At 37.5% G+C, this 21442-nt stretch overlaps 1 protein-coding gene across 7 annotated transcripts in view; it reads right to left on the bottom strand.

Moving 5' to 3' along the window:
- LOC127411944 (arginyl-tRNA--protein transferase 1-like) overlaps nucleotides 1-21442 on the bottom strand; it is a 133349-nt gene that overhangs the window by 62024 nt on the left and 49883 nt on the right. For all 7 annotated transcript variants that reach the window (XR_007892371.1, XM_051647883.1, XM_051647884.1 and 4 more), the window contains one exon: nucleotides 14552-14584. Coding sequence is in view for 6 of the 7 variants with exons in the window: in XM_051647883.1 (XP_051503843.1) it covers nucleotides 14552-14584 (33 nt within the window). In the remaining variant the exon portion in view is untranslated. The remainder of the gene's footprint in view (nucleotides 1-14551; nucleotides 14585-21442) is intronic.

Raw genomic sequence — 21442 nt, 5'->3', positions numbered from 1 at the left:
TAAAAATCAACCCCATGGACATGAAAGTGCATGAAGTTGAATAAACACTGACACAGAAAAGTGTCTTTCATAGTATAGAACTTTTCTCTAATGGCAATCTAATTAGTCTGAGAGCCATTAAAGGCTGCAGTGTCATGCCACACCATGATACAGACCTCCAAATTAAAACCCACATAAACTCACAGACAGATTACTGATGTAGAACAGTGTCTTTCAAAATATAGACCTTTGCTCATATGCAAAGTTGGCTCGGCCAGTTGATTAAAGGATTATTACAGGTTCAAAAGAAGTCAAGCTAATTCGACAGTATTTGTGGCATAATGCGTATTACCACAAATTATTTTTTGATTTTTTGATTTTTTTATTAACTCGTCCCTCCTAAAAAATAAAAAAAAAAGCAGCAGCCAAAATCTGTTACAGTGAGACACTTACAATGGAAGTGAATGGGGTCAATTTTTGGAGGGTTTAAAATGCAGAAAAGTAGATCTTATAATTTTATAAAAGCACTTACATTAATTCTTCTATTTAAACTCTTGTATTATTTGAGCTGTAAAGTTGTTTACATCATCGTTTACTGGGATTACATGGTTTACGACGTTGTGTCGTATTTTAAGAAGTTGTACAAATGGATATAACTTTACCTAGAAAAGGTTGATAAGTGATTTTATCTCACTAAAATCATGTTAACACACATATTGTTTATGCTATTCTTTTGAAACATTGAGTAGTTTAACGTTTACAAATTGTCCCCATTCACTTCCATTGTAAGTGCCTCACTGTAACCCAGATTTTTGCTTTTTTAAAGAAAAGCAGGGACGATTCAAAATGAATTTATTTGGTAATCAACATTAAGCCACACATGCTGTTGATTGAGCTTAACTTGTATTGAACCCATAATATTCCTTTTAGTATGAAAGCCTTTCTGTGCTACACTAGTCACTGCTTTAAAAGCACAAACTGCTTCATTCCAAACTATTACTATTATGGTATTTTCATGTCTTAAACTATGAGGGTACTTTTTTGTGAGTTTAAGCTGCATTCTTACATTTATGCGTTTGACAGGTACTGTTGACTTTAATCTAAAGGAAACAGTGACTTCAAGGTATACATTTTATCCATTCGTGTGTTCCCTGGGAATTGAACCCATTACCTTGCTGTTGCTAGTGCCATGCTCATGTGAACTACAGGGAAAGTATACTGTAGAACTTTGCTCTGTTCAAAACTTCTCCCCCACCTCCTGCATAAGTAGTAAGTATAAGTTACAGTAAACCCCTCATTTCCCCTGGTGAGGACCACATTCCATATGTATAATTTAGTTATTTTCATTCAGCGTGCTTGTCCATTGGGTTAGCGTTTCAAACTAGCTGTCAGTCTTAAGCACACACAGCCGTTCAAGATGAAGGTGCTTTCATAGCGCAGCTAACATTGATGATTAAGGGCTTGCGGTGAAATGCAAAGCCCCTTTTCTTGGTCATTTTTTCAAAGCCAGTCTGGCTTTTGGCACCACATGTGCCGAGCACCAGTAAGTCTTATAAGTTCGACAACACAGGCCCCGTTTCTGTCAGAACTCAACTGGACTCAACGGCAACGTCTGTCACAATAACTTACCCTCCGGCGGTAGACGTCCGCTAAAGAAACGTTAAGCTCTCAGCACCACCTGACAGCCGCCCAACTTTCATACGTAATGATCTGTTCTAAAACGTTATTTTGTTCCTTTTAGCAATGCTTTAATGAAACACAGCCTGCTCTGAATAATTTCACAGTGCAAGTCTTCGTGTGGCTGTCAGGCATGTTTATGTAGCCATGACCTAAACGCGGGAAATGGCGTCACCTTGACCCCGGGATCACCTCGCCGGACAGCCTAATGACTGTGTCTGTGCCACTGTGACGGCAAGCTAAACACACAGACGAAGCCAGTGGAAAAAGGCAGGGGCCCAAATCACAAGCATATGGTGCCCCGCTTCTTTGAGTCTGTTTTTGTTTGGCTCTCTTGTTCCAGCCGTGTAGTGCTGTGTTAAGTATGCATGTGCTGTCGGTAGTTAACATGCTGAGCTATACAGTGGCCCTTCTATGTTGTAGCAAACAATGAGACGTTGATACTTGCAAGAAACCAGTTAATATCCAAAAGTTTGCATACCCTGGCAGAAATTGTGAAATTTTGACATTGATTTTGAAAATATGACTGATCATGAAAAAAAAACATCTTTTATTTAAGTATAGTGATCATATGAAGCCATTTATTATCACAGAGCTGTCTGGCTCCTTTTTAAATCATAATGGTAACAGAAATCACCCAAATGGCCCTGATCAAAAGTTTACATACCCTTGAATGTTTGGCCTTGTTACAGACACACAAAGTGACACACACAGGCTTAAATGGCAATTAAAGGTTAATTTCCCACACCTGTGGCTTTTTTAATTGCAATTAGTGTCTGTGTATAAATAGTCAATGAGTTTGTTAGCTCTCATGTGGATGCACTGAGCAGGCTAGATACTGAGCCATGGGGAGCAGAAAAGAACTGTCAAAAGACCTGCGTAACAAGGTAATGGAACTTTATAAAGATGGAAAAGGATATAAAAAGATATCCAAAGCTGTGAAAATGCCAGTCAGTACAGTTCAATCACTTATTAAGAAGTGGAAAATTCTGGGATCTCTTGATACCAAGCCAAGGTCAGGTAGACCAATAAAGATTTCAGCCACAACTGCCAGAAGAATTGTTCAGGATACAAAGAAAAACCCACAGGTAACCTCAGGAGAAATACAGGCTGCTCTGGAAAAAGACGGTGTGGTTGTTTCAAGGAGCACAATACGATGATACTTGAACAAAAATGAGCTGCATGGTCGAGTTGCCAGAAAGAAGCCAATGCCACAAAAAAGCCCGGTTACAATATGCCCGACAACACCTTTACACGCCTCACAGATTCTGGCACAATGTAATTTGGAGTGATGAGACCAAAATAGAGCTTTATGGTCACAACTATAAGCGCTATGTTTGGAGAGGGGTCAACAAGTATTGTGCTCCTTGAAACAACCACATCATCTTTTTCCAGAGCAGCCTGTATCTGAAAAATTTCACAATTTCTGCCAGGATATGCAAACTTTTGAACACAACTGTATATCTTTAACTCTATGCGCAACCCTCTGAATCACAAGCATATGCAATCAAATTTGGTGCTACGTGACTAAAAAATAATTAGCCACAAAATGTTGCATGTTGAGAGTAAAAGTTTGGTTTGACTCATTCTGTGTGATGTGTGTCCAAAGATGAGATCCACGCAATCCATTTGTCATGAATAATGTCTCTTAACACCCTTTCTGTTCTTTACAGTCAGTTGTTGATCAAAAACAACAAAAAAACATTTAATTCTAATCACACATTGTACAGATACTGTAAAGAAGCCATGCAACTCTATTCTTATTAATATGATCTCCACCAAAACACTTCTGTGAGATGTTCGCTGAACATCCGGTATTCTTAAAGAGAAAGTACCTTTTTAGCACTTCTTTTACATATCAATGTAAATACTTCTAAATAGTACACATGATGCATGTAAACAATACAAATGTAACAAAATATACATAATTTGTTTCAATTTAAAGACATCATATTAATTGATGGAACACATGGAATTTGCACATTTTAAAATGCTAAAATGACCAAAATTATGAAAACCTAATGATAAAATAACATTTGTAAAAGTTATACTTTCGTAATGTTCCAAGTTAGAAGGTCCCCTGGATAATTACCAGCATTAGCTGTGAGAGAATTTCTTTCATATGTAAGCAATATGGACATTACTGAAAACTATTAAACTACCACACAGGAGGAACTCAAAGGTCCGTCAAAATAAAAGTTCCACCAAAATAAAATCTCTGTTTAACTGGATGCGTGAAATTGAAGACATTCCGACAGAAAAATAATACTATTGTGTCGAAAATTTTTATATTCAAAGTAACAGAAATAATACTACTAATAAAAATAATTTAATAATAAATGGTTTTATTATTAACATTATTTATTCTACTAATAATTTTTATTATAACATTTATTATTACATGCAAGCAATATCACAAAAACAAGTGTACTGAGTATCAGCAAACTGTGAGCCTTGTGCCACAGGTAATCAGATTTGTTTCATTAATGTTTTCATTTATAGTCTTAGGCTCTGTTTTTGCTGCATTTTATTTGACCAAAAAAAAAGAAAAAAAAAGAAAAAAGAAAACTTGCTATTTTTTGTTGAAAATTATTATATTTTATTTGAATAAAGCTTAATTTTGATGATAACATTTAATTTAAACATAAAACATATAATCCATAGAAATTAAAATGGAAACTGCAGAATTTGCAATTGCAAGACTTCATATGCAGTTCTTTTAATCAAGTCCTTTTCTGTGTGATTTCATCAGTAATCCAAGGCTATTTATTTGTTGCCGAAGTATCAATACTGAGGTACCAGGGCTGGTATCGTACCGAAGCCAAACCTTTGGTATCAGAGCAAACCTTGAAGTGTATAGTATAGTATAGCAGGATAGAGGGAAGTTGACTATAGTAGTATGGTATAGTATAGTAAAGTATAGTAGGGTAGAGTGAAGCCTAATACACTTAAGTAGAGTAAAATAAAGCATAGTACAGTAGAGTATAGTATGGTATAGCAGGGTAGAGGGAAGTCAACTATAGTAGTATGGTATGGTATAGTATAGTAAAGTATAGTAGGGTAGAGTGAAGCATAATACACTTGAGTAGAATAAACCATAGTACAGTATAGTATAGTACAGCAGGCTAGAGGGAAGTCAACTATAGTAGCATGGTAAAGTATAGTATAGTATAGTATAGTAAAGTATAGTAGGGTAGAGTGAAGCATAATACACTTGAGTAGAATAAACCATAGTACAGTATAGTATAGTACAGCAGGGTAGAGGGAAGTCAACTATAGTAGCATGGTAAAGTATAGTATAGTAAAGTATAGTATAGTATAGTATAGTATAGTAGGTAGAGTGAAGCATAATACACTTGAGTAGAATAAAGCATAGTACAGTAGAGTACAGTATAACATTATAATATAAATTCACAAATGATGCCTGAATATCAGAGCAGTAGGGCCAACAGTACAGTATAAAAACTTAATGTATAGAATTAAATAAAAATACCCCATTATATTGAAAATATGCAAATGATGAACGAAAGGTATAGTAAAAGCCTACCTACGTATAATATAAAATTAAATAAAATACTTTATTCATTATATTACGAATACCCAAATCATGCACATAGTATAAAATAGTTTAGTAGAGTGTAAAATGTAATAAACATTTTTTATTTTATTATAAATTCCCCAATAATCAAATGTATAGTATAGCTTATATAGACTACACTTGGTTTTCAATATAGTTTAGTAGGGCCTATAAAATAAAAATAAAATTCTCCATTTTACTATAGTATACCCCATTAACTGACTAGAGCGTTTATCAAATCGTTGTTGCCGTAGTACAATTAAAGTCAAATAATTATTCCTTACACTTGGCCTGGACCCAAGAGAGGCACTGGGAACATTACAGGACTAAAATGTTCTACTGTAAACACACAGTGCTCATTAGATGCAGTGCTCAGCGATGGCTCATTTAACGCCATGTGGAAACTGCAGCGTTCCATTACTAATGCCATTTTTCTCAGAGCCGGCAGTCACGGCACACTCACGTGCAGGGAATAGCTTCCTCTGCAACACAGATGCAATGCCTGTCCTCAATATATGAAGACATGTGGAGCTTTGATTATGTTATGGGGAAGTTTATGCCATGTTTATTCATTTGGGAATCATTTCATTGTGTCCTTAGAGGTTTTGTGTCATGCTTTCCATTTAGGGTGTTGAGATACAGACAGTTGAAGGCTAATTGTTATATCAAGAACAGACATGTTTCAAAAAATCTCACTGGAATTGGAAAACTGAGGTCCATGAAATAAATGCTGAGTATGAGCGCCTGTGTGTGAACATGCATGTGGTAAAAAATACAGAGGAATGGGGTAAAGGCAAGGTTTGAGGTCTATAAAACTTTGACGACTAATTACACCACACCACTGTTAACGAGCATTTCCCCTCAGGATAGACATCGCAGGTCAATAAAAAAATAAAAAAAAAATAAAAAAAGAGGCAAACGGAAACAGACATGCAAATGCAACGCAGGCCTCTATCACAAGTAGGGGAATGGCATTGACGCAAAATAAACTACCATGCACGCTCTCCGAGTCAAGAGACACACATTAACAAACTAGATAAATACAAGCTTGTGAAGTAGTCTAAAACACACTAACGAAAAATCTACAATTATCTTGTTAAAAAGTGTTGCTGTTCATGCATCTTTAAATAAACTGATACGCCACAAGCACAAATTAAAGCCCTATAAAGATTTCGGCACGCGGAACAGGCATTTTTCAAAAGGTTCAGGTCAACGTAAACAAACTTGTTCTAAAGGAAGTGGGACTGTCCCTCCATCTAGAACTTTTTGATTAGGTACTCTATGTGTGTGTAGTGTATTCATGTGTAGTCTCAGGCCATGTCCACACTAATACGTTTTCGTTTGAAAATGCATTAATTATGTTTACACCACTCATCCACAATTGAACGGTGATTTTCTTCACATATATACTGCCTTAACATGCTGTCTCAGTAGTCAGCTCACTAGGTTTTGGAACAGAGCTTGTGAGCATTGGTGTAGGTGTGTGTTATTATGAGCATACATTATATCATGGACTATAATCATTAACAGCACTGACTGCAATCCTCCAGGCAATAATAAAAGTTATTTTGCATTAAGCTCTTTTCCCAGCAGAGTGAGGATTGCATAGTATTGCACTGCTATTGGGTGTGTGTGCCATAGTTTATGCCTACAACAGTGTTGACGTTGGCACGTCTGGCTACTAGCCTTGACAAGGTGATAAAAGCATGTTTCCTATAAATGGTAACAATATTCGTTAGCACAGAGGTGGCGGCATTGGGCACCAAGAAGGAAGAAGCATATGTTTCCCTTCACATGCTCCACATGAAATAAAAGTGAAATAAAAAGGCTTATAAGCCACCTGCAACTTCACCAAAATACCAGTGTAATTACTTTAGCCCAATAATTTCACAGCAGAGAATAATAATGTGGCTACTAACAGTGCTGCTGAAAATTTGGTCTGTTTTGAGGCCCATACACAAATCGCTGCATCACAAAACAATACTATTACCATGTTTTGTAGTTTTTGGCAGCATAATGTTACTGCCTACCTTTTGGAATAGCCTTTGTGTTGGGAATACACATACTGTATGATGACCCTGCATCAGTGTGGAGAGGCCTGAAAGACTTTACCAACTACATGACACCATCTCCCAACACTGTAGGGAATCAACAACTGGCTAACGACCTGAATGTGTTTTACTGTAAATTTGAAAAGCCCAGTCTCACACCCCACACCCACTCCGACATTCACAGCACACAAACATTTACACCTCCTGCCACCACCCTTCTCCCCTCTCCTGCTACTCAACATGCACTTAAGATCTGTAAAGATGATGTGTGCCGGGACTTTCGGAAACAGAAGACAAGAAAAGCACAGGGCCCAGATGGTGTTTCACCCACTCGTCTAAAATCCTGTGCTGACCTACTGGCCCCCATCTTCACACAGATCTTCAGCAGATCACTGGAGCAGTGTGAAGTTCCCTGCTGCTTCAAATGCTCCACAATCATCACCATCCCAAAGAAACCCAAGATCAAAGGACTTAATGATTACAGACCTGTCACTCTGACATCTGTGGTCATGAAATCATTTGAAAGACTGATGTTGGCCCACCTGAAGGACATCACTGAACCCTTTTTGGATCCCCTTCAATTTGCTTATAGAGCAAACAGGTCTGTGGATGATGCAGTCAATATGGGACTGCATTACATACAGTTGAAGTCAGAAGTTTACATTCACTTATATTGAAGTCATTAAAACTATTTTTTTTTAGCACTCAACAGATTTCATATTAGCAAACTATTGTTTTGGCAAGTTGTTTAGGACGTTTACTCTATGCGTGATATGAGTAATTTTTCCAACAATTGTTTACAGACAGATTGTTTCACTTTTAATTGACTAAATCCCAGTTCGGTAACACTTTATTTTGATGGTCCCAAGTAGATATTTAACTGACTATAAGTGACTTATCAGTGACTTATCAACTGGCTTGCTATAGCTAGTAAACAGTGTTTCAACAAACATTCAGTAGACTATCAATAGCCTGTATAACAGCAGCAAAATAACAGCTTATCGACTGACTTGCTATAGCTAGTAAAAAATGTTTCAACAAACATTCAGTAGACTTTCAGTAGCCTGTATATAAATCTTTATTAATGACCTTTTAATGAACTGATGTTCTTAACAATAATGTAAGTAGGTCATTAATAGAGATCTATATACAGCAGAGGTTGTACTTCCTTTGCTAGTTGAGGAAGTTCAACCTGTCACAGGCGCTGCTGATACAGTTCTACTCAGCAGTCATTGAGTCTGTCTGGTTTGGTTCAGCAACCAAATCAGACATCAGAAGATTTCAAAGGATAGTTTGGAATGCTGAGAGGATTATTGGCACTCCCCTACCCACCCTGCTAGAACTGTACACATCCAGAGTGATGAAAAGGGCTGGTAAAATCGCTCTAGACCCCATTAACCTAGCACACTTCCTCTTCGAACTGTTGCCCTTTGGCCGGCGCTACAGAGCACTGAGCACTAGAACAGCCAGGCACAGGAACAGTTTTTTCCCTCAGGCCATTCACCTCATGAACAGTTAAAACTGCCCCCAAATACTTTCCTTTGGTCAATACAACCATGTGCAATATTCAATCCATCCATTCCTACTTATACAGTCATGGGAAAAAGAAAGTAAACCCTCCTTGAATTCTATGGTTTACATATCAGGACATAATAAAAATCATCTGGTCCTTAGCAGGTCTTAAAATTAGGTAAATACAACATCAGATGAACAACAAAACATGACATATTACACCGTGTCATGATTTATTTAAAATAAATAAAGCCAAAATGGAGAATCCATGTGTGAAAAACGAAGTACACCCTTACTGCTTCCATAGAAATTAAGAGGCTAAGTAGTAGCCAGGTGCTGCTAATCAAATGCCCTTGATTAACTGATCATCAGCAAGTGTGAGCACCTCTATAAAGTCTGAAGTTTTAGCAGTTTGCTGGTCTGGAGCATTCAGGTGTGTGTTGTTAACACAATGCCAAGGAGGAAAGACATCAGCAATGATCTTAGAGAAGCAATTGTTGCTGCCCATCAATCTGGGAAGGGTTATAAGGCCATTTCCAAACAATTTAAAGTCCATCATTCTACAGTGAGAAAGATTATTCACAAGTGGAAAACATTCAAAACAGTTGCCAATCTTCCCAGGAGTGGACGTCCCAGAAAATTCACCCCAAGGTCAGACCGTGCAATGCTCAGTGAAATTGCAAAAAACCCAAGAGTTACATCTCAGACTCTACAGGCCTCAGTATGCATGTTAAATGTTAAAGTTCATGACAGTACAATTAGAAAAAGACTGAACAAGTATGGTTTGTTTGGAAGGGTTGCCAGGAGAAAGCCTCTTCTCTCTAAAAAGAAAAAATAGTAGCACGGCTTAGGTTTGCAAAGTTGCATCTGAACAAACCACAAGACTTCTGGAACAATGTCCTTTTGGACAGACGAGACCAAAGTGGAGATGTTTGGCCATAATGCACAGTGCCACGTTTGGCGAAAACCAAACACAGCATATCAGCACAAACACCTCATACCAACTGTCAAGCACGGTGGTGGAGGGGTGATGATTTGAGCTTGTTTTGCAGCCACAGGACCTGGGCACTTTGCAGTCATTGAGTCAACCATTAACTCCTCTGTATACCAAAGTATTCTAGAGTCAGATGTGAGGCCATCTGTCCGACAGCTAAAGCCTGGCCAAAATTGGGTCATGCAACAGGACAGTGATCCCAAGCACACCAGCAAATCCACAACAGAATGGCTGAAAAAGAAAAGAATCAAGGTGTTGCAATGGCCCAGTCCAGACCTCAACCCGACTGAAACGCTGTGGTGGGACCTTAAGAGAGCTGTGCATAAACAAATGCCCGCAAACCTCAATGAACTGAAGCAACGCTGTAAAGAAGAGTGGGCCAGAATTCCTCCACAACGATGTGAGAGACTGATAAAGTCATACAGAAAATTATTACTTGAAGTTATTGCTGCTAAAGGTCATTCTACAAGCTATTGAATCATAAGGTGTACTTAGTTTTTCACACATGGCTTTTCCATTTTGACTTTATTTTTGTTAAATAAATCGTGACACGGTGTAATATATCATGTGTTGTTGTTCATCTGAGGTTGTATTTACCTAATTTTAAGACCTGCTAAGGACCTGATGATTTTTATCATGTCCTGATACATAAAACCATAGAATTCAAGGAGGGTGTACTTTCTTTTTCCCATGACTGTATCCATATTTCATTTATGTACCTGCACATAACTGTATATCTGTATATAAAATATTCTAACAACATTATTGCACTATTGTATATTTCTCATTTTTTTATCTGTTATATCATATTTTTTGTCACTATATGTGTATATGTTTAAATGTATATGTTTGTATGTATGTATATACGCTGCATTCTCTTGCACTGGAAGATTCTGTAACCATGACAAATTCCTTGTGTGTGTAACCATACTTGGCAATAAAGCTCATTCTGATTCTGATTCTGATGATAACTTAAAATGCTGTACAGGAGCATTTTAGCTCACTAGGTTTTACCATGGCATTACCATGTTTTTTTAATTAGAACTATGGAAACACCTTTTTTTTAACGTGGTACCATGACAATACCATGTTGTGGAGCATAATACCATGTAAGACTCCAATATCATTGTATTTTGAACATGTATCATGACAATAGCATGTTTTTTGGATGTAGTACCATGGTAAGAACATATTTTAGAGCATGGTACTACGTGTCATGGCAATATCACATTTTATTTATTTATTTATTTATTGGATATGGTACCATGGTAATACCATTGCTTTCCAGATATGGTATGCTATACCATGATAATCTTATAAGTACCCTGAAGTACACCGTATGAATACCATGGTACTTGAATATGGTAATTAAGCAGTACTATGGTATATCAAAGTAAATCATGGTATTTATATCTAGATAATTCAGTGTGATTAATTATATAAAACATAACTCTGTTAAAAAAATTTACTGCAATTAATCATGTCCCTGGACTGTTATAAGTAATAGTATTCCAATCATCGGAGCAATGCAAGCTTGAAGTACCAACTGTTTTCAGCAGGGGGCAGTTTGCGAAACTCGAGCTGTATAACGTACAGCTGAACAGACAACAAACCACACTCAGGCTTACTTGACACTAGCGATAGCACAAGGTAAGGACGCGTTCTTGAGTTTAAAGACAGCTGGATGGATCACAATTCCAAATGCAGGTATCTCGATTTGTCTAAGTTTCAAACTATATTTAACTTGACAGGTGACGTAAAAAGCTGTTTATGACAATTTGTTTTTTATCAAGGAAGCTCTGTTGTGTGTGTGTGCAGAGATTCTTTTATTTACTGAGATAACGACCTCTGAGGCTCAATCAAAGGAGAGAGTGTAACGGATCGCCGCGTTATGCTATTTTATGCTAAGCTTGTAGGCTCACTTGGTATAAGGGCTCTGGTGTGTGTATGTTTCAGTGTAATGACTCTGGGCGGACACATTACAAAGGTTCCGCCCTGCCCAACATGCGTTTATGTTGTATTAATGGTAAATGCGTTAATTGTAATTAAGAAAAATTAAGGCGTTAAGCTTTTTAAATTAATTGTATGCATTAACGTGTTAATTCGGACAGCTCTAATAATATATATATATATATATATATATTAGGGCTGTCGATTTAACGCAATCATTCAGTGTGATTAATTATATAAAAAAATAACACGTTAAAAAATATTAATGTAATTAATTGTGTCCCCGGACCGTAGTAAGGAATTATACTTCCACGCGCGCCGATTTATGTTTCTACCGGTGGGTTCCCTAATGACAAAAAATGACTACATCTTTCAGTCCTCCGACAGTGGAAGGTAAAGTCTATGAGGGGCATACGGTTTATACTTCTGAATGGAACACACCAATTATGTCAAGTATGTTCCAGGGCAGACGAAGCAATGAAACAATACAGACATTGGCTTTACTCACCCACAGAGATGCGATAAGGTGCGGTAACACACACTGGCTGCGAGCCACTACAACACGATAAGGTTGAAAGTTTCACGCAATACAGGACACTTGAGCATTTTGAGCACTTCAATTAAGGATGGGAGTCCTCTTCAAGTGTCTCACTGTCAGACCCTTTGTTGCTTGACTACGGGACATAAGGCGTCCTGTATGGGATAAAATACGGGGCATCTGGCAAAAATGGAACAGTTAAACCTTAGCAGCAATAAACATATATGCCACCTCTCCTGTTTTTTTAAGGAGTTTTCTGTAAAGAATGTGGTAATATTTGGATGCCCTCATCAGATCTGTCCACATATAACCTGCAGTTTAAACAGTCAGTCTAAAAAAATATTTATTTGAAAGTTTAATGCCCATTAACTATTAACATTTTTATCATAAGTAATAGGAAGGAATATAAGATTGTGCATGCTCAGCCTGCTCAATTACAAAAAAACAATTTTCTCCGTACGGCGGTACGCTTGATGAATTAATTATCCAAGACTTCAATTTGAAGTGTCTTGTAAAATCCAATGAATAACTCTCCAAAAGCATTCGTCTGACACAGGTGTACATTGATGCATCCTTAGACGAGCCCTTATAATAAACCTCGGAGTGATTGAGGAATTCAATTGCAAAATGTATAGGCCAATGATAGGCTTATAATAATAATAATAATAATAATAACAGTAATAATAATAATAATTCCTTACATTTATATAGCGCTTTTCTAGGCACTCAAAGCGCTTTACATAATATAGGGGGAATTTCCTCAACCACCACCAGTGTGCAGCATCCACCTGGATGATGCAACGGCTGCCATAGTGCGCCAGAATGCCCACCACACACCAGCTATTGGTGGAGAGGAGAGTAGAATGATGTAGCCAATTCAGGGATGGAGATTATTAGGAGGCCATGATAGATAAGGGCCACTGGGGGGAATATGGCCAGGGCACCAGGGTTATAACTCTGCTCTTTACGAGAAGTGCCCTGGGATTTTTTTAATGACCACAGAGATTCAGGACCTCAGTTTAACATCTCATCCAAAAAATGCTTTTTTACAGTATAGTGTCCCCATCATTATACTGGGGAATTAGGACCCACACAGACCACAGGGTGAGCACTCCCTGCTGGCCTCCCTAATACCTCTTCCAGCAGCAACCATAGTTTTCCCCAGGAGGTCTCCCATCCAGGTACTGGCCAGGCTCAACCCTGCTTAGCTTTAGTGGGCAACCATGCATGAGCTGCAGGGTGATATGGTGATTATGTTCAATAATATGGTAATTAACAATATATTGCATTCTAAAGCCACTTTTTTATATTGTCTTTTTTAATGCTTTACTTGTGTGCCAAAATAATGTAATGCATTTTAATGATCTGTAATATTATTTTTTATAACATATTTTTATTTATAATTATTTAATCATTATATATTGAATTATTGTTATTTGAGGGGCTTTCTCAGCAAATATTTATGTATGCGATAATTGGGATAAATTAATCGGCATACCATGTAATTTTGACAGCCCTAATATATATATATATATATATATATATATATATATATATATATATATATATATATATATATATATACACATACACACACATACACACACACACACACACACACACACACATACAGAATGATGTTTTCATCTTATAGCATCACTGTACCATGATACCAACACAGAACTTTTTGTAAGGGAATGTTTGTGATAAAGTCTATTTTTTTTTTTTTTTTTTTGGAATGGAAAAGAAACAAACTGGAAAGTTTTGACAGCTCCTCTCCATGCCCAGCCAGATATGCCCTCTCTTACCGCTCAATATCAAAGGAATACCACAGTGGGACAGCTTAAAGAAGGCAGTTAGACATGACAGATTGATGATCTTCTGTGAGGCTCAATTTAAGATCATAGTCAACTCTTTGTTTGCATTCCCCCAAAATGTGTGTGTGGTCATGCCATGCGGCACAGAAATTTGTAGGGCTGGACAACACATTTGGCTTTTTCCACCGTTTCAGGACAAACAAACAACCCAATAATTACACTGTTAACCAGAGAGCAGTTCCATATGTAGAGCTGCAGTATGACAAACAACAGTCAGTCTCTTAAAGACCATTGGGAAATCTTTGCTAAATTATCGCTAATTCAAGTGTGTGATATTACTCAATAGCTTTAGAGTGGTGAAATCTTCTTGATTCTGTGCAAAATGTTTCTAAATAACATTTATGATTCCCAATGGCTATATACAAAATTCAAGTTCTTCACAGTCACAGGACTTACCTCTAATGGCGAATCACAGAGGAACCTTTTAAACTGTGGAGAGACAAGAACAAAGACAAAATCTGTTACAACAGCTGTAAAAATTGAAAATATACAGTGCATTCAGAAAGTATTCAGACCCCTTAATTGTTTTCACATTTTGTTATGTTGTAGCCTTATGCTAAAATTCTTTAAATTAAAATTAAAAAAATAATTTTTGCAAATAGAAAAAAACGGAATTATCACATTGACATAAGTATTCAGAACCTTAACTCAGTACTTAGTTGAAGCACCTTTGGCAGCGATTAAGCCTCAAGCCTTTTTGGGTATTATGAGGCAAGCTTTTTCACCTGGATTTGGGAATTTTCTACCATTCTTCTCTGCAGATCCTCTCAAGCTCTGTCAGGTTGGATGGGGACCATCGGTGAACAGCCATTTTCAGGTCTCTCCAGAGATGTTCGATTGGGTTCAAGTCCGGGCTCTGGCTGGGCCACTCAAGGACATTCACAGAGTTGTCCCTAAGCCACTCTTGCATTGTCTTGGCTATGTGCTTAGGGTCATTGTCCTTTTGGAAGGTGAACCTTCAGCCCAGTTTGAGGTCCTGAGAACTCTGGACCAGGATTTCATTAAGGATATCTCTGTACTTTGCTGCGTTCAGCTTTCCTTCAACCCTGACCAGTCCCCCAGTCCCTGCCACTGAAACCCTCCCCCCCCAACAGCATGATGCTACCACCACCATGCTTCACTGTTGGGATGGTATTGCACAGGTGATAAGCGGTGCCTGGTTTCCTCCAGATATGACGCTTGGAATTGAGGCCAAACAGTTCAATCTTCATTTCATCAGACAAGAGAATCTTGTTTCTCACAGTCTGAGAGTACTTTAGGTGCTTTTTTGCTTTCTTGCACCGAGGAGAGGCTTCCATCTGGCCACTCTGCCATAAAGCCCAGATCGGTGGAATGTTGTAGTGATGGTTGTCCTTCTGCAAGTTTCTCCCATCTCCACACATGATCTCTGGAGCTCAACCAGAGTAACCACTGGGTTCTTGGTCACCTCTTTTACCAAGGCCCTTCTCCACCGATTTCTCAGTTTGGCCGGGCAGCCAGCTCTAGGAAGAGTCCTGGTTGTTCCAAACTTCTTCCATTTAAGAATTATGGAGGCTACTGTGCTCTTGGGAACCTTCAATGCAGCCGAAATGTTTTTTTAGCCATCTCCGTATCTGTGCCTCGACACAATCCTATCTCTGAGCTCTGCAGGCAGTTCTTTTGACCTCATGGCTTGGTTATTGCTCTGATATGCATTTTCAGCTGTGAGACCTTATGTCTCACAGCCAAGTGTGAAGTCGAGATTGCCACTCCTTTCCAGTTGAGTGAACGCTGGTGCGTTTTGGCTGCCTCTACTTACCGGTTTTACTTTTCTTTTCTTTTTTACGTCTGAATAATATAATGTTTGGAAATTTTTAGTTTCTGCTGCTCTTCTAACTTTCCACCCTGGAATTTTGTGGCTGCTGTTTGATATCTACTGCTGCTGATTCACTGTAGTGGAGGTTTGGAGTTTGGCGTTTGCGGGCTCGACTTCCATCGCTGTTTGGTTTGCCTGTCCTAACGTTAAGAGATTATGCCATGTGGTTCCTCAAGCTCCTGTTATGGGTTATTCTGTCATTTACTCTGATCAACGCCGCTCCACGTTTGATGTATACGGCGGCAGAGCTCTACAAACTCAGGCCCTTAAACAATCCTCCACTGTCTTTGCTTAATCACCCGGATTTATTACGATGACCGAAAAACACTCACCGTGGATCTCATCGGAATATCCGGATCAGTACTGCTAAACCTGGACAAATTCGGTCTTTCTGGTCTACTAACCCGCAAATACTCTTTGTAATTTTGAGCTTCCTTCAGTGGATTATAAATTCTTCACTATGTACTGCTACTGTTCCTTCATCATTAAAATTGGCTTCTATCACTCCAATTCTTAAAAATACCGGTGCTAAATAATTATCGGCCCATTTCCAATCATCCTTTTATTTCAAAAATTCTTGAAAAGAACAGTAGCAACCAACTTGAATCACATTTGCAAAGTAATGACCTTTATGAACCTTTTCAGTCGGGCTTTAGATCTAAACATAGTACTGAAACAGCTCTTGTTAAAATCAAATGATCTTCTCCTTGCAGCGGACTCTGGCCTCCTGTCTATTTTTATTCTTTTAGATATTAGTGCTGCCTTTGATACCATTAGTCATTCAGTATTATTAGATCGATTGGCTTGTATTGGGGTAACTGATAATGCACTTCTTTGGTTTTCATCCTATTTAAATGATAGAAAACAGTTTGTAAAGATTAAGAATGTTCAATCAGAGTCAGTATCAGTTACTCACGGTGTTCCACAGGGGTCAGTGTTGGGTCCGCTTTTATTTATCATTTATATTTTACCTCTGGGTACTATTATTCGCACTTATGGTAATAATTTCCATTTTTACGCAGATGATACACAGTTATACATATTTTCAAAACCTAATATTTCCTCTCTCCCTTTTGAACTTACTAAATGTTTGCAGGATGTTAACATATGGATGACTAATAATTTCTTAAAGCTTAAGACTAACAAAAGTTCTTCTTATTGGGTCTAGGTCTACCTTATCTAAAACACCACCTTTTACTCTGCTTATTGACAACTGCCCAGTTAGTATTTCCACCCAAGTGAAAAGCCTTGGTGTTTTATTTGATGGTTTGCTTTCTTTTGGTTCTCATATTAATAATATTTAATGTATTGCATTTTTTCATTTACGTAATATTGCTAGACTCTGTTCTTCACTTTCTCAACACAGTACTGAAGTCCTTATTCATGCTCTAGTAACATCATGGATTGATTACTGTAATTCTCTTTTATTTGGTGTTCCTGAAAAACAACTTCACTGACTGCAGTTCATTCAGAACTCAGCTGCAAGGATTGTTAGCCGTACACGTACTTCTGACCAATTACACTTATTCTTTTTCAACTACACTGTCTTCCTGTTCGTTATCATGTTCATTACAAAATTTTGTTGCTCACCTACAAAGCTCTTCATAATTTGGCTCCTCTTTTTCTATCAGACCTTCTTCAACTATACATTCCTTCACGTTCTTTAAGATCATCTTCTGCAGACTTATTGACTGTTCCAAATTTTAAATTAAGTCTTTCAGTGCTAGGGTTTTAGATGTTCTGCGCCGAAATTATGGAATTCTTTACCACTGCATATTCACCAGTTGGATTCTATTTCCCAGTTTAAAACTCAGATTAAAACTTATTTGTTTAGAATAGCTTTTATTGATTTGACTGATTGATTGATTTATTTATATAATTGCATGTTTGTGTTTTTTATGTTTGTATGTTTGCATTGTATTTTATTGATTTGCCTCTATGTTGTAAGGTGTCCCTTGAGTGTCTTGAAAGGCGCCTATAAATAAAAGGTATTATTATTATTATTATTATTATGTAGACAGTTGTGTGCCTTTCCAAATCATGTCCAATCCATTGAATTTGCCAAAGGTGGACTCCAATCAAAGTGTAGAAAAATCTCAAAGATGATCCAGAGAAATGGGATGTACCTGAGCTAAATTTATAGTGTCATATCAAATGGTCTGAATTCTTTTGTCAATGTGATATTTCAGTTTTTTAATACATTTGCAAAGTTATCAATAATCAGTTTTTTGCCTTGTCATTATGGGGTATGAAGTGTAGATTGATGTGAAAAAAAAAATACATAATTTAAAGCATTTTAGCATAAGGCTGCAACATAACAAAATGTGAAAAAATGAAGGGGTATACTTTCTGAATGCACTGTATATACACAGTATGACAAAATATTTATCAAATATAATTATAGTTGATGGGCAGTCTCAAGAACATAGCTGAGCACATTCAACATGGCCTTCAATACTGCATAATCAAATATACTCTAGTTTGGTTTCAAGCCTTTACTAAGATCACAAGCTTGAATTTAATTCAGAATAGCTAATCAATGTCCTTTCTAAACAGTTTTTGAAAGTCTTCAATTCAGCTTTCACATCCCTCTTCGCCTTTTCTCTGGGAGTTAGTGATTGCTAGCAAATAGTGACTTTTGGGGTGAGTTATCCCTTTAAGTCAAACAAAGCTACCACATTATGCTAGCTTGGCCATTTAACAATGCACACAATTGCAAATGTTATAATCACAGTGATGCAAGACATTTAATATTGTATTGTTGACTTAAATTTCTAAATGAAAAGCTGTTCGGTCATTAGTTTGTTTTGGCCATAGCTAAATGACGTAGACTGGATAGCATTGTGAAAACAGATTGAAAAAAACTAAATGTTTAGTAAAGGAAGTTTTAAATAATTTTTCCTCTGCTAAGCCTTTTCCTCTTTGCTGTGGTGGGCTTCATTTGTTTATTGACGACTGGCAAAAAAAACTTGTGGGTAGCGTGCTTCTATGTTTAGGTCATCAACAAAACTAAAAATGAGAAACAGAGGTCTGACTGTGTAGAAACAGACTTAAGTACAATAGAGCATGCATACAAACATTCACATACAAATGTATGTTATGTCAAACTTATTAGATCCAAAAACTTCATAAAATTCATCCAAACACAGAATTCACACCTCCACCAATGCAGAATGCTTATTACCCAATTGAGAAGGCACAAATATATGAATAAAATAATAAAAACAGTCAATCATCATTCACTCTGAGTGTGTATGTAGTTCATTATGTGGGAAACACTGGTTCAAGGTGTAATTGCATGTCTGTGTTGACTGTTTTAGTTGGTTGTCACTGCTTATCCACAGGGCTGTGACACTTATATGGTACACCCCGCTGTACTGCAGAACATGGTTTGCCTCTAAATAGACAGCAGTGGCATGTCGCCTCCCACATCAACTAATGTTGAGTGCAAACAAACTAAATGGTGATTCTTCCACATTGACTCCATAAGACATGAATGAATCTTTAAATGGAGCAGCTGCTTCCAAGTCTTCAGATATAACAAGGACCAAAAACCCATATCAAAATAGACGGAATTGCATTTGGCTCCATGTAACGAACTTGCACACAAACGCACCATTCATCCCCTCAATCTTTAACTTACACGCAGCGAGTCTGGTTGTAATCTGGTGAAACCAGGCTCCTGTGGTTTAAAATGCAACAAAACAACAGTAAGGAGCTCCGCTTATAAGGCAACGAGAGTGTTGGAGAAAATTAGTCAGACAGTTACAAACTCCATATGGTCATTTCTGCATCTGTGCTATCTACAAAACTAACAGCATATGCATGAACATGCTAAAAACTAGCAACGTATGCAAAAACGCACACATTTTAAGCTGTTTGTACGATCTTTTAACAACAGGACAGAAAAGGCCAGAATAACTGGTCGTTAACATCAAATGCATTTTTGCATCTGTGTGCTGTTTTTAGATTATTTTTCTATGTAAACAAGCACTAGATGGACATTTTTAACCAATGGCCACTAGGGCTGGGCGATATGTAAAAAATATTTTATCAATAATCACCTTAAAATATATCGTGATATCCGATTACATCGTCAACCCCCTTGCCGAGGGTGAAACACGAAAAACATAACAGTAATTTCTAAATTCAAACTGCACTTTAAACTAAATGAAAGAAAAACAAAAACAATAAAATATCATGATAAAAAAAATCTTATTTAACCACCTCCCCAAATCCAAACATTTACCATCTCCAACGGCTCCATTTGCCATCACGCAGGCATCCGTCAATGACAACAGGTGAAAAATTACTAATAGTCTAAAGATTAAGAACTAAAGACAATTATAAATGTAAAGATAATAATAATCATAATAATAAAGCCTAATAAATTCCCTTGTGTTCCCAAAATAATGCTGCCAAATGTGTGTTCTTATCGAATTTGTGTTTGTATTGCATTTTGGTAATGCAGTTAATGCTGCCCAATGAAAAGAAAATAGAATTCAATTTTAGGTTCAAGCTGAACATGTCTTGTATTATTTTATGATTTAATCACTTTCATCTTTGTTTCTTTAATACAAAGATATATATTACTCAACCTGCAGAGTTGCGTTCACAATACATGCTAAACGCGTGGAAATAAAGCAAACTAAACTCGCAGCACCTCCTGAGATGATCGGAGATAATTTGCAGCATTCTCACAGACGACATTATTCTTGCAAACAGTTTTCAGACAAATGAAACAGAGAAAAAAAAAAAAAAAAGAGTGAAAACTCTTTACATGCACCTGTTCCACGAGACAGGCTCGCGCTGCAGGCCTCTGAACAAACAGCGAAACAGACACGGGCATTGAGGACTTTTCTTTTGTCTGTTCTTAAAAATATAATAAAGTGTGTTTCTTCAAGCACGTGTCTTTGTGACTAACAGCATTTCTTGTCATATGTCACTCCGAGACGTCCTACAGGTCGCCCTCCTGTTGCGGGTAGATGAGCAAAATTACCCGCAAGAAATACAATTGGACGAGGGGCTTGTAAACTGGATTCCGCCTCGTCGCATTTTGCGGGTTCTAGTTTCACACCCTGGTCACTGTTTAATATATTTGGCAACTTCCCAGATCCATGGTTTTGCCATTTCCCAATACTGTCGATCATCGTCTGTTCGCAATCGGCATTGGGATCTTTGTAAGACATCGTCGATATCCGATAACATCGGCCTATCGCCCAGCCCTAATGGCCACGTCTCGGTGTTTAATCAGCATTTCGCGCAGGAATTAAATTTTTTAAGATGCCAGGTCAAGATAAAAATAACTTCAAACAGTTATAAATGTGTCTTATGACACCTGCATTCTGCTCGAAATAGAAGTGTTAAGTCTAGCTTTTGTTAGCGCAATATACATGTTCGATGTGAACGGCCCCTAACTGTGTATGAACGCACACACTTAAAAAAGTACCATA

This window comes from Myxocyprinus asiaticus, chromosome 21 (genome assembly GCF_019703515.2).
Source record: "Myxocyprinus asiaticus isolate MX2 ecotype Aquarium Trade chromosome 21, UBuf_Myxa_2, whole genome shotgun sequence".
Taxonomy (NCBI): domain Eukaryota; kingdom Metazoa; phylum Chordata; class Actinopteri; order Cypriniformes; family Catostomidae; genus Myxocyprinus; species Myxocyprinus asiaticus.
The sequence above is the reverse complement of the archived record's forward strand: the minus strand, read 5'-3'. Positions and strand labels throughout refer to the sequence as shown.